This window comes from Ursus arctos, unplaced genomic scaffold (assembly GCF_023065955.2).
Source record: "Ursus arctos isolate Adak ecotype North America unplaced genomic scaffold, UrsArc2.0 scaffold_20, whole genome shotgun sequence".
In the NCBI taxonomy this organism is placed as follows: Eukaryota; Metazoa; Chordata; class Mammalia; order Carnivora; family Ursidae; genus Ursus; species Ursus arctos.
The window spans coordinates 13,769,036-13,782,904 of NW_026622875.1; the positions used below are offsets into that span (position 1 = coordinate 13,769,036).

The 13,869-nt window shown below is 44.3% G+C and overlaps 1 protein-coding gene across 1 annotated transcript in view; it reads left to right on the forward strand.

Annotated features, from left to right (window-relative positions):
* Nucleotides 1–2,367: 2,367 nt before the first annotated feature.
* ERICH6 (glutamate rich 6) overlaps nt 2,368–13,869 on the forward strand; it is a 30,097-nt gene continuing 18,595 nt past the window's right edge. Inside the window, exons 1-6 of the mRNA XM_026497282.2 lie at nt 2,368–2,761; nt 3,610–3,667; nt 8,379–8,470; nt 11,176–11,238; nt 11,514–11,569; nt 11,664–11,780. Coding sequence (XP_026353067.1) covers nt 2,368–2,761; nt 3,610–3,667; nt 8,379–8,470; nt 11,176–11,238; nt 11,514–11,569; nt 11,664–11,780 — 780 coding nt within the window. The remainder of the gene's footprint in view (nt 2,762–3,609; nt 3,668–8,378; nt 8,471–11,175; nt 11,239–11,513; nt 11,570–11,663; nt 11,781–13,869) is intronic.

The window sequence follows — 13,869 nt, forward strand, 5'->3', positions numbered from 1 at the left end:
CTCATTTCCATTCTGCTCTCTGAGGATCCTGGGAACAAACAAGCTTCCCCCCTCCGGAACAAGTCACTTCCCCATGTACAAGTAGCTGGTGAATTGCATGACCTCCAAGGGCCCTTCCAGCATCAAAATGCTTTTATTGCCCAGAAAAGGGTTGGGTTGTTTTTTTTTTTAAATACCACTTATCTTATTTGTACCTCGACCTCTCTACCGCACTTCCCCGTGCCAGGCCCCTTTCCGGCCCTGCGCCTGCTGGCATGCTTTTGAATGCTTTTCACCTCCTCTCCAGACACCCACGTTTTACCCTTCCTACCACAGCAGCTCCACTGTCTTCTCTCATCTTACCAACTGCTTTGTTAGCCTCCGAGAACTCTCCTTCCAACAATACTCCGAGTATCTTTCCCCCTGATTTCCCAGAGAGCACGGGCGGTTTTGTGCCCTGTCCTGCCCCAGTGCCCCATAGCTAGCCGGACTCCTGCCAGAGGTGTCGCTGTCAGTGCGCAGTGAGGGCGGGGACCATGCCTCTCCCCTTCGCGGCCACAGCCCAGCGCCCAGCAGAGGGCTAGCTCCTAGTGCTCATTAAATATTTGATGGTCATATTGCTTGTGATTCCAGATCCCTAACTTCTCACTTCCTGTTCCCTTGAGAGCCCTTTTTTAGTACAAGTCTTCTGGGCTGGAAAGCTCATCAGTGGTAGTCCCTGATGCCAGGAACTGACCTAATATTCACAGCTAGATCTCATTATTATTACAAGCTGGTCTGACCCTGCCAAGCCATTTTGTTTTCCTGTTGGACAGAAACATTCCGCAAGAATATCAACCTCAGACAAGATGCTAGAGACTGAATGTGTCCTCTTAAAATTCTTACGCTGAAACCTGATTTCCATTATGATGGTATTTGGAGGTGGGGCCTTTGGGAGGTGATTAGGTCACAAGGGGAGAGTCCTCGTGAATGGGATTATGCTTTTGTAGAAGAGGCCCCAAGGAGTTCCCTTGTTCCTTCTGCCACATGAGGACAGAGCCAAAAGACAGAGGTGTAGGAACCGGAAGCAGATTCTCACTAGACATCGAGTCCGCCTGACCTCGTTCTTCCCAGCCTCTAGAACCGGAGAATAAATTTCTGCTGTTTATAAGCCACCCTGTTTAAATTTTGGCATAACAGCCCAAACTAAGTAAAACACAAGGTTACTCTGACACCATGATAAAATGAAATAAAACAGAGCGACTTCATAATTTTGTCTAATCATAAAAATAAGGTCACTGAGCCACGATCAAATACTCCATTATAGAATAGCCCGCTTTTTCTGACAGCATCCAATTCAAAGCAAAAGCCTGCTTGCTTATACCTTTTCCCAAATCGTCTAACCGAAGGCTACACCCTTTAGGTTCTTTCTACCATGCTATTACTAAGACACCTTACTGTAATCGGCAATAACATATTTAACTGCATGTGTGTTCCTAGCGTGGCCTTTGGCTGAAATGCACGGACAGTTATAGGCTGTCATTTCATATTCACTGATATCCACAAACATCTTAGGGGTAAAGTATTATTATTCCCAATTTATCCCCCAGGGAAACTGAAGCTGAACAAGGTCTAGTGATTTAACAGAGATCATATGAGGAGACTTCTAGACCTAACCCTGTTCACTTAATATAAGGGTCAGTCCAGGCCCTTTTACAACACCCAGATGTCCTCAGCCATGGAGAATCTGTTTGCTTCCTTTACCCCAGAGGTGAAGTCAAACAGTAAAAACACAATTCCTCTCACCAGGAATATTTCTCAGACTTGAGAGGCCTTTAAACGGAAGCTAAACTCTACAGTGAAGATGTATGTTCCAGTATGACTGGGTCTAAAGCAAGGCACCCATTTCGAGCACAAAATTTAAGGGGCACCCGAAATCTCATTAATCAAGATAAAATCAATTAAAAATCAAATCAGCAAACTACGACCCAAAGGCCGGTGCCTGTTTTTGTAATAAAGTTTTATCCTAAGTTCCAACAAGCATGTGTCTACTCAAAAACCAAGGTCCAGCATCAACAATACCAAGTGCGACTCCCCCTATTCCCCCTCAAAGAAACAAACAAACACGCTTCGAAGGAGCCGAGAGGAAAGGGAGGTCAGTTCGCCACAGGGTGCTAGGGGAAAGCAGGTGAGTAGGAAGCCTGCCCTGGTCCTGGCTCCTTAGCAGCTCTCTGCCCCGCCGCCCCCTCCCCGCAGCGCGGGTCCTGCCACTTTAAATCCCCGGGGCTTGGAGGCGGGCGGCGGGCCGTTGCCCAGGGAGACAGACGCACAATAGCAGGCACGACCCTAGGCCTGGACCCCCGGCCGCGCCGGCCACTGAGCTAGCGGCCACCCCGCTTCCCGCGCCCCATGGCCAACTTGTACTCGCGTCGCAGCTTCAGAAAGCCCGAGAAGGTGGAGGGCCGGCAGGAGGAAGAGGAGGAGGAGGAGGAGGAAGAGGAGGTGTTGGTAGAGATGGAGGAGGAGGTGGAGGAAGAAGAGGTGGTGGAGGAAGAGGTGGAGGAGACCGGGGACGCGAAGGAGAAGACGCTGGAGGTCCATGGGGCATTCAGCGATGAGTACTTCTGGAAGTCTGTGGAAGTCGGTGACAGCAATGGAGAAAATTCAGAGCCCTTCCTTCCCCGCTTAGCCAGCGTCGTCAGCCCCAGCCTAAGCCCGACCCCGCCGCTCAGCCAGACGTCCAGCCCGTCGCGGAGCGAGACCCCAAGCTGGAGCTCACAGTGGAGCACCTCCTCCCAGAAAAGTACAGCCCCTGCCAGCCCCTTCCTTTAAGGCTTCCCGGGCCCTAGGGGCCGCCGGTCCCGCGACTCCAGAGCCTTGGTCTCCTCGCGCGTCTGGTTTCCAAATACATGCACCACTCCACACACAACCCCGTCTATCTCGGGCCCTTCTGTCAAAGGCACTGAAATCTTGGCTGAGCCTTTGCGATGGCTCACAATTTAGGACATCGTTGAAACGTTTGGTGAAACTGGAAGCTTGGGTAGTGCCCTACGGAGGCCGTTTGTAGTACTCCCCTGTGCGTTCAGGTCCTGATCGTGTTCTCTCTCTCTCTCTCTCTCTCTCTCCCTCTCCCTCTCCCTCTCTCCCTCTCCCTCCTTCCCTCTTTCCCCCCCTTCCCCTCCCTCTCTCCTACTCTCTCTCTCTTCCCCTCTTTCACACACACACACACACACACACACACACACACACACACTGGAAGACTAGTGCCTTCGGAGTATTGTGCTACTAAGACAATCCTCTAAAAAGCTCATTTTTGTGGTTAAGTTCCTGTGCTAAACCCACTCTAGTCACTTCCTTAAAAAGAGAGGCAGAGCATTTATTTAGAGGAGGATGCCCAACCTCCCAGTATTGACATTTCTGTCAGGATCCTTCTTTGTTGGGCCAAGGGTGGGAGGGGGCTGTCCTCTGCATTATAGATGTTTAGAAGCATCCCTGACCTCTAGCGGGGACTATGCCATTAGCCCCCACTCTGTGATAATCAAAAACGTCTTTAGATGTTGCCAAAGATTGGGGGGGGGGGGCAAAAATTGTCCTTTTGAGAACCACTGATTTAGAAGGAGTGGCTAAGTTTTTAAATGTTTCATTCAACAGGTTTTCCTAAAATATTTCAGACATTTAGAAAAGACTTGTCTGGAATGAATTTAGATAGGTAAGAAAATGTTTTGTTTTCATATTATTTTTGTTTTCATATTATTTTTGGAAGCTGCTGATGTTTACCTCTTGGGTAAACATGTCTGGAAATAGAGTGAAATAATCCAGGGCACTTACAGCTAATTTATTCAAAAGGTTTTTTTTTTTTTAATCATACTTGTTAGACACTTTGGAGATAGAAACAAGGTCCCTGTCCATCTACCTGCAGAGATGGCATGTCCACTTAATATAATATGAAATAATAACACTATGCCGGGTGGGCAATAGCAAGGGCTCTGAAAGTCTGTATTGGCTAAATGAGACCGTGATTACAGACACCTGTGAAGGAGACTGGAAATTATAGTCTTTTTTTCCCCTCTCTCTTTTTCTCTTTGTTGTTATTGCTACTAGCTTTCAAGCACAGGAAGACACCAGAGAAATACCTTCTGGAACATCTTTATAAATCTTCCCTGAAATCTCACACCAAACCTGAGTCCACAATCTTGAATTACTGCTCACCTAAGCTTTGCTTTTACAAGCAACTTTTAAATTCCTAAGCATCAGGAGGATTGTTCTGTCCCACTTTTATGTTTTTATTTATCCTTTTAGTTCAACTTTTTAAGAAAAAAATAGTATGTGGTTAAAAAATATTTAAGTATACACAGGTATAAAATAAAAAATCTCCATGCCCGTCTTCATTCCCACACTCCCACTCACCAGTTAATGTATTGTTAACAGTTTGTTTCTAATACAATTTTATTTTTATTTATTTAAGATTTTATTTTTAAGTAATCTCTTCACCCAATATGGGGCCCGAACTCACAACCCTGAGATCAAGAGTTGCATGCTATACTGACTTTGGCCAGCCAGGTGCCCCTCCAATATAATTTTAAATAGCATATTTTCATTCCCTGATTTATCCATTTTTGACATAATTACAGGCTTCCCACCCATGAAAGATGAGGAATATAACTCATACTATTTCTCTCCTCTTCATTTTTGGTAGTTATGTTATTTTTAGTTTTTCCAGCCTTTAGGATTTTAAGGTATTTAAACCTCTACAATCTGATTTATCAACTTTAGTGACTACTTATTAACTCTTATTATGAAAAGTTAACACACTAATGCACTTCTACTTTCTTCTATCTCTCCTCTCACCCCTTCCTCCCCCAATTAACAAGTTATATACATTTTATAACAAACTATGTTAATGTGTAATATATATTCATATAAAGTCATTTTACTTTGCCAAGTTTTGTTACGTTCATATTATGTTTTCTAATCATAATTAACTCAGTACAGGTTAATTCTAAAAATTGAAAACCAATCAACAATATAATTTCATGCTAAGAACCCAATAATGTGATTGGATTCGTGCACAAAAAACCCCCAAAATCCTGTCAGCAAAACTTGGCTCCTAAAAGGAGAACTTTTCAACTTTCAGTTGTTTTTAATTATCTTCCGGTTTCCTGAGTTGGGTTCAGTGGCTGCACTTTTTTGATTCCCATATTGCTTGCTTGCTTCTGTTCCCTTTCTCTTGGCTGGAGAAACTCCACAGGTAATTATCTCATGAAGATCTCATGGGCAGTCAGATTTCTGAGTTCTTGCCTGTCTGGAGATGTTTTCATTTTACCTTTATACTTAATTAATAATATAACCTGGCATAAAAGAAGACATTTAAAACCCTTTTCCTGGGGCGCCTGGGTGGCACAGCGGTTAAGCGTCTGCCTTCGGCTCAGGGCATGATCCCGGCGTTATGGGATCGAGGCCCACATCAGGCTCTTCCACTATGAGCCTGCTTCTTCCTCTCCCACTCCCCCTGCTTGTGTTCCCTCTCTCGCTCGCTGTCTCTATCTCTGTCAAATAAATAAATAAAATCTTTAAAAAAATAAAATTAAAAAAAAATAAAACCCTTTTCCTCAGAGCTCTGAAGACATTGCTTCTTTGCCTTCCAGTACCCAGTATTGCTGACCATTCTGATTCTCGGACGCTAGTGATATGTGATTACCTCCTTCATTTGTCTCTGTGCTGTCCTTTAGAACTCCTACTGGATAGCTGTTGGCCCTCTTGGATATCTAAGATTTGAGGTGTTTATATGATAATATGCAGCCCTTGAACAAAAATTTTTATTTTGGTATTCATATTTGTCATTTCCAAGAACCGGATCTTGTTCTCTCTTGCTGTTCAAATAGTTGTTGCTTCTTAACAACTTAAATCTCTTTTGAGAGTACTCTTATTATTAAAGTTCTTTTTTGTTCTTTGAAGTTCTTTTTTTTTTCCTTCAGGATTAGTTCCGTTAATCTTTGTGCTTCTCTTCCATACTATTGATGGCCCTTAGGTGACAGGTAATCCTTGGTTATCAGTTTGTATTGATAAATGAATGGCCAGTAGGTAGCTAGAATGGAGTCCTTCTGCGGCGGAGCTTTCCTGGAAGGGTGGCTGTGAGTCCTATGTGGGTGGATGGGGGATGGCAGAGCCAGCCTCTTGTGGAGTGTCGGCAGGAAGCGCGCAAGCTGGAGTCCCCACTATGACTAGAGTTAGGATAAGGATACCTCACTGTGTGGTCAGAGTTCTTCATGCATTTCATTTCCGGGTGGAATGTCCCTCCCTCCTTTCTCATCCAGGCCTATTGGGCAGGGCCTGTGGAACCTCATACTGTGCTCTGCTTCTCTTTCAGACCTAAAACCTCCCTGGAGAGGCTGCCCGCTCTTTGTAGGAAGCAGTTCTTTGGGCTTCCTCTGGAAACAAATACAACTGCTCTGTATAAGGGCAGAAGAAGGGGGTTGCCTGCCTGGCCAGCTGCTTTGAGTTGACTTCTTGAACCTCTCCGATGGCAGTCCCCAGCTCCCTCCGCTCTGCATTCAGTTGACTCTGAGCTTGGAACTTCCCAGAAGAACTTTACTTACCTCTCTTGTCTTGAGCTGTGGTGGTCTCCATGCTGGTTTTCCATCAAATGAAAGCATTTATTTTCATTCTTTAAGGACTTCAATATTACTTGTCTACTGGTGACACCTTTCTTATTTTAAAGGGCTGTTTTTGTATTTGTTTGTTTGTATTTGTTATTTCAGTAAGATCTTGGGAAGAAAGGAAATTGGGTGCTCAACTGCCATCTTGACCTGAACTTCCTGTTATATATAACATCTCTTTACTTGATCAAATTCTTAATTTCTCCTCATAAATCTTCCTAAGAAGATGCTTATTTTATATTTCCAAGCATTCTCTGGTAAATTTGGTAAGATTGTGTTTTTAAGGAAATCCACCCTTAAAAAGTCATAAAATGCAACCAATATTGGCTTACCTTCTATTTTCAATTGCCCTGTTATTATTCTAAATGAAAATGGGGCCAACTGTAGATGACAGATGAATGTGGAGAAACACAGGTTTTGAAGCCAAACAGGTCTGAGCCCCATCTCCATGTGCCCCATAGAATGTTTCAGAAGTTCCCTAGAGCCTCCATTTCCTTGCCTGTAGAAAGGGAATATTAATACATGCCTTGATTAGTTTTTGTTAATATAAATGAAATAACCAGAGTAAGGCAACTACTGTGAAGGTACGACTACATAGTAAGTTCTCAGTAAATGTTAATTTTGTTATCCTCAGTCACCTGCCATCTTTACACGGAATTTCAGAAACAATCTTTGGCGTCAGTTTAAGGAAGGCAGAGAGACCTTGATGAATAATGTATTGATTTTGCTAACCACTGAATTGGGGGAAAAAAAAAAGCCAAACATTAAATGTTTTCTAGAGATTGCTCTTTCATATGCCTTTACCCTTGGTCCCTATAACTTGTTTCTCTGGGAGGTGAGATAAACAGGATTCCCCCAGAGACTTGTACAGTGGCTTTGGCAGAGTTATTCTTCACTTATTACAAGACACAGTCATTTCAGAATTAAAACACCCCGCTGATGCAATGTGTCAAGGAACCAAGCATCCAAAGAGGAAGGTGGACACTTTATGAGAACTAAAAATGGTTAAAAAAAAAAAAAAAGTGACAACGTAAAATTGACTAAATTATTTGAAAAAGATTTGATAATTTTAGAAGAACCAGCAAATTATTACAAAAAATTGAAATTCAAAGAGACAAAGGAACTTGAAGGAGTAGTTATTACTTACTTGTGACTGGTAACAGTCATTTTAACTAGTAAAAATCAATACATTTCTGTCTTCCTATCGTGTTAATGATAAGTAACTGAACTACTTGTAGAAAGAATAAAAATTGTTTGATTACAATGCATTTAACTTCAAACCTTTAAAAAAAAAAGTTTGGATTATTTTTAAGCTATTTAATTGGGGCACCTGGCTGGCTCGGTCAGAGGAGCATAGGACTCTTGATCTCAGGGTTGGGAGTTCGAGCCCCATGTTAGATGTAGAAATTACTTAAATAAATACAATGAACATGTCTCATTTAAATAAAAGTAAATGTTTAAGCACACACACCATCACTGCCACCACCAACACACATGCATAGATACAGTGGTGGTAATTTACTCCCCGGGGGGAAAAATATGGTATTGGGAGCCTCTGGGATTTAGGAGCACTTTCCCTATGATGCAAACACACTGTGCCTGACTTTACTGAGAGATAAGTATGGAAGAAAATATTTCAAAGAAAATAGAAACCAGGATCTTCTATGTACGTGCATTATTTGACTGTTAAAATGTGCTATATTTGGAAGAACTGCCGACAGCTATATGGGTATGCTGAAAACTAACACTCTGTCTAAACTTCAGGACTATGTATCACACGCTGTATCCAGGAATTCCAACATCAGTACAAACAGAAGAAAGCTGGCTTCAAGAATTCTCTGGCAGAAGGCAGAGAAGTGAGTAGTTTGATTTCTTAGCATTTGCTGGACGATAGGCTTGCCCGTTGGAAAAAGCGTGACCAGAGGTGGCGGGAGAGCCAGGTTTGAATCCCAGCCCAAGACAAAGTGACATGGAGATGCCGAGGCAGGTGCCCTTCGCCCCACAGAGCCTCAGGGTCACCATGTGCCGCTAATAAGAATCATACTCCAGTCCCAGAATTGCTAGGAAGAGCAACATGAGATTAAATATTTAAATTCTTTGGCACCTCGTCTGTAATAAATGCCAATGTTTACGTTCACATCAAGAAGTAATCTGCTCTTATGTTTTGCTACAGATCTTCATTTTTTATGAAGAAGTAACATGCACGCGGTTTCTAAATGCCAACCATTAAGAAATATATAATATAAAAATGAATATTTAAATTTATCCCAGTATAAGGAATTATGAATAGCCTTTCCTTTGAACTTTTCTATTTGTTTTCATCACACGCTTCCTGAGCACCTACCGCATGCCAAGCACCCATCAGAGTCCAAACCCTGTTCTAGGGAAATGGCAGTGAATAAAACCAAAACCCCTGTCTCAGTGATCTGGTGTTAAAGTGTGGAAGGTGGAGGTGATGGTGAGATAGAGAATACACAAAAGAAGCAAGTATGTAGTACATTAGGCGATAGACGTGCTAAGGAGAAAAAGCAGAAGAAGGGACGGGAGATGTTGGGTGTGAGGGGTGTCAGGAAGGTTACATGGTGTGCTCAGGGAAATCTTCACTGGGAAGCTAAAATACTTGAGCAAAGACCTCAAGGATGAGAGAGAGTGAGCCAGAATGATCTCCTGGGAAAGGATTCCAGGCACGTGGACTAGCACATGCCTCCTCCCAGAACAAGCGGCAGTCGGTGTGGCTGCGGTGAAGTAAATAGGAGGAGAATCTGAGGGGAGAGGGTCAGAGGGACAATCGAGGACCAGATCTTTTTCAACGGGAATGAAGTGGAAAGACACTAGTGGGTTTGCACAGAGTGACAAAATCAAACATAAAAATGGACTAAATACAAAAAAGATGTTAATAATTCCCAAATTAATCTGCACAATGTAATTCTCATGGGATTTTTCAATGGAATTTGACAAGCTGATTTGTCGCCCTGGCTTAGCAGTGTGAAAAGACAAACCGAGGCATTTTCAGATTTCTAAGTTTGAGCAAACATAGATTGAAACAGAGCAGTGCCCAACAGGAGATAGTTAGGAGGGCTCTCCAGATAAGAGCGAGGGAGAAGTTTTTACAGAGAAGACACTGGAGCAAAACAAGGACACGTTTTGATTGGCTATTGCTTAAGGGCTTGAGTTATTCGGGCAGCCTGGTTGGCTGTTCCCGAGTGGCTGTTCTTAACCTTGAGGCATTTACAGGAATTGACAGGCGCAGATTGCAGTTTGCTTACCTAGGCTACCAGGGAAGGCATTAGGGCCACCTCATCGGATGGCCGCTCTGTCTGAACCAAGCAGGAACCTCGTGAGTCTAGGTGTGCCTCTCCATTTCTTTCAGATCTTCTTTTTTTTTCCCCCATAAAGGACTCATGCAGCTCTTCCTAGTTTATTCCTAGGTGTTTCATAGTCCTGTATTGATGTAGCAATTGGACACTTTTTTCCTATTACATTTTCTAATCATTGTCAATGCATTGGAAAATTATTGATTTCTATATTTTAATCTTGTATCTGACCCCCCCTTAGTGAATTTTCTTATTAATTCTCATAGTTCGTGAGTTGAAAGTCTGTGAAACAATTAACATTTCCCATGAGTAATGGCAACTTTATCTCTTCTTTAACTTTTTTACTTAGCCGTGTATCATGGACATCCTTCCATGTCATGAAAGATCGATCTAATTCATTGAAACAGCATAGCATTCCCTTATATACAGTTGATGTGGCTTATGTAATAAAACTGATTGCTAGATATTTCGGAGTTGGTTTGGTTTGATGTTTTCAGCTCTTCCCTTTAACAAGTAATGCCTTAATAAAAAATCTTTGTGCATTCATTTTTTTATCCCTGTACCGGCATCTCTGTTGGACAAAATGCCTAAAACAGATTTAAAATTTTTTTCATATTCTCCACATAGGAAGTGCATCATTTTCTGAAGCCCACTTCTTCCTCCAAGAGCAGTCCTTGCTGGCCCTGGCTCTGTGAGCAAACGGGCCAGCTCCCTCCCCTTACCTCTGTCCCATTGCAGGTTAATCCAGTTGGTTTTCATCATTCCAGTTCTCTCTGTTTAAATCTTCTACACATTTATTCAAAGTTGCTGATGGTCACCTTCCCCATTTCCAGTACTGCCCTGGAATCTGTGGAGGGAATAATCCTCATGGTTGAGTTCAATGTCTTAAACAAGAACCCCCAGCACCCTTCGACCTGAAAAATCTTTTACAGAATGACAGACATAAGGTAGACAAAGTAGTACTTTAAAAAAGTAGAAAACAAAAGTGTCTGGAAACAAGGTTTATAATCAAATAAAGTGTGCAGCTCTGTAGTAGTCTAGGACCGGAAAGGAACGGGGAAACATTTTTAAATATGATCCGTCTGTTCCCCACTGTCGATAAGAAGTTATTTGGAAAAGGTAAAAAAAAAAAAAAAAGGTAAAACAAACACAAGGGTATTTCTTTTGCTAAAAGGCATATTTTCTTTTACATTAAACTTCTTTCCTACTTCGTCAGGATTGATGACAAGTGTACACTCATTTTCCAGGGAAGAAACCATCCGCGGTAACTAAAGAAACTGAACACGAAAACCTGGCTTCTAAGTTAAGAGGTAAATGGATGTGTGGAGTTCTTCCCTCTGCCTGCGAAGGCAAACCGCCATTGGGGAACCAGCCTTAACTGGGACAGTGCCCCCCCCTCTGGAAAACCTCCCCTAAGAATATACTCAAGGAGGTGGTGAAGAGGTTTCAGGGCATTGTAACTGTGTGTGTGTGTGTGTGTGTGTGTGTGTGTGTGTGTGTGTGTGTGTTTGAGATGGGTAGCGGGTGAGGAGAAAGTAGAAGACAGTTTTAAACTTTCTTTCTAAATCGATGCTTTTCTCTTCAGAAAAATGGGTAATTAATCCGAAAGAGCGAAGACTGAGTATTTTATGTGAGCTGGAGGTAAGAAATGTTATCAGTCCAATAGTACACAGTGTTCATGGTAAATATCACTTATTCCAACATCAATTCTCTCTCTCCCTCTCTAAAAATGTAGTTTAAAGACGACTTCATGACGCTGTTTGAGCCTTCTCTGAGAACGCTGCCTAGCATCGGGCCGCCGTCCATTCTGGCATTCAAACAAGAGAGTTGCAATTTAGGCATTAACTTCAAGGTGATTTTCATTCCTATTATTTTAAAATTTTAAAATATTCTTTATTAGCACATGATGTAATAAGCCACACGATGATTTGCATAGAAGACATGAACATACTTCAAAATGAGAAACAGGCAACGAGCTCTTTCACCTGGAACAGCACCTGGGTGGCTGTGTTCGTCCGCTTGGGCTGCTGGAACAACGTACCGCCAACCGGGTGCCTGAAAAGCACAGCAATTTATCGTCTCTCGGCTCTGAAGGCTACAAGTTCAAAATCCATGTGTCAGCCGGTCCAGCCTCTAGGGGAGCGTCCTTCTTGCCTCTTCCTAGCTTCCTGGCCATCGAACCCTGGCCTGCCATGGCTTGCGGCTGCTCCACTCCTATGGCCGTCTCAGCTGTGCCGGCATTCTCTGTGTGTCTGTGTGCCAGTGTCCCTCTTCTCCAAGGACACCAGTCATGTTGGATTATGACCTAATGACCTCATCCTCACTTGAATAGCTCTGCAAAGAGCCCATTTCTACAGAAGGCCCTATTCCCAGGTACCACCGGTTGGGACTTCAAAATATCTTTTCAGGGGACATGATTTATTCCATAACAGTGGCCGCAAGGCCTGGAAACAAAGGTGAATGTTTAGCATTCTTGATCGTGCCTCTGCCTGATGGGCAAGGGAAAGGCCGCCTTCATAATTCCCACAGGACTGCACCCCAGCCGTGAGCGACTGATTGGTGGTATGATTGTTTCCAAACTCGAATGGGCTGGCGGTGTGGAGAGAGCCGCACCGTCCCCAGATCGGAACCCCCTTCATTATTTCCCGTGGGGTACGCTAAAGGCGCAGGCTTCCTCCCTGGGAGTAAGAGCCGGCGGCCTAGGAGGTGGCAGGCCGCAGACGTGTGTGCGAGTTGATGGCGATGCCGGGTGCGCAGGCTCACGTGAAGCTCGCGGCCACTCTGGGCCGCACATTCAACTGTACAAGCCTAGTGAGGGGGGCCCGTTAAATATGTCATGTACTGTAATACCAGTCGTATTTGCTGTTTATGTTTGTCCAGGTTTTTCTGAACTTTAGGGTCACCCTTTAGACTCTTCAGGCTGAAACTCTTGTTCAAACCCAGCTCCTTCCTCTTTCTGAACCCCAAAAGCTTGTACCCGAGGAGATGGCTGGAGTTTTCTTCTGCTGACACCCAGAGATGGTCCTGAACATGAGGAAAGCCTGGTGGTCTTTCTTCCAGGGGAGTTGTCCCTGCACTGGCCCCCGGATCTTGGGCAGATCTTTCAGGCCCGCTTGCCTGGGGCTTTGACAGGGGCGGCCACAGCTGGCCTGCCAGCTCTCCTCTCCAGCTGCACCCTCTTCAGGGGCAGATTCCAGCCCCACTCGTGGTCTTTGGAAGCATCTCCTACTTGCTTCCCTCGCAGATGAAAGGGTAAAGGGACTGTGGGCTGAGGAGCTAATTACCAAGACCCTGGTAGGGAAATGGCCTGGCGTCGCCACACACTCTTTCTCCCTGCCCTGTCACCTGGGAGACAAACTAGATGTTTTACCACCGTCTCTCCATGGCGGGGCGTTACCCCCCAAGGGTTCTGCTTTCAGCCATGTGCAGTACTTATTATCAGGTAGTTTCAACAGCCTCAAGATAGTGGCCATCACCCCAGAGTGGTGACTGTCTGGCTGCACTGGCCACCTCAGCCACCATTTGGCCGCACAGTGGCCATTTTGTCAGTCCCAGAGAACGGCAGAGACAGCTGGCCTGGTAGTGTTCGTGACCTGCAAGTCTCGCACGCTGTGGGTTTCTCCTGGAGGCCTGTGCTGAGGCTTGGCTGCTTGCCTGCCCAGGAGCCCCCTAACTCCAAGTCTCCTGTGGCTTCCCCTGGCCTCCTGAATTAACCTCCTAGCACAGACAGGAGATTTCAGAGTCCCAACCTGGGGCTAATGTGTATTATCCTTTGTCTCCTGCATCTAGTCACACACTGTAGCCCTCCCTCTGATGACTCCGATGTCAACAGTAAAGCCATTTGTGCAACTTTCTTCTCGCACTGAGGAGGCATCCTAAGGATCCACCAGCTCCTGATGGGCTCAGCTGCGCTCTGGTGAACCAGACAGAGGCCCTCAAAA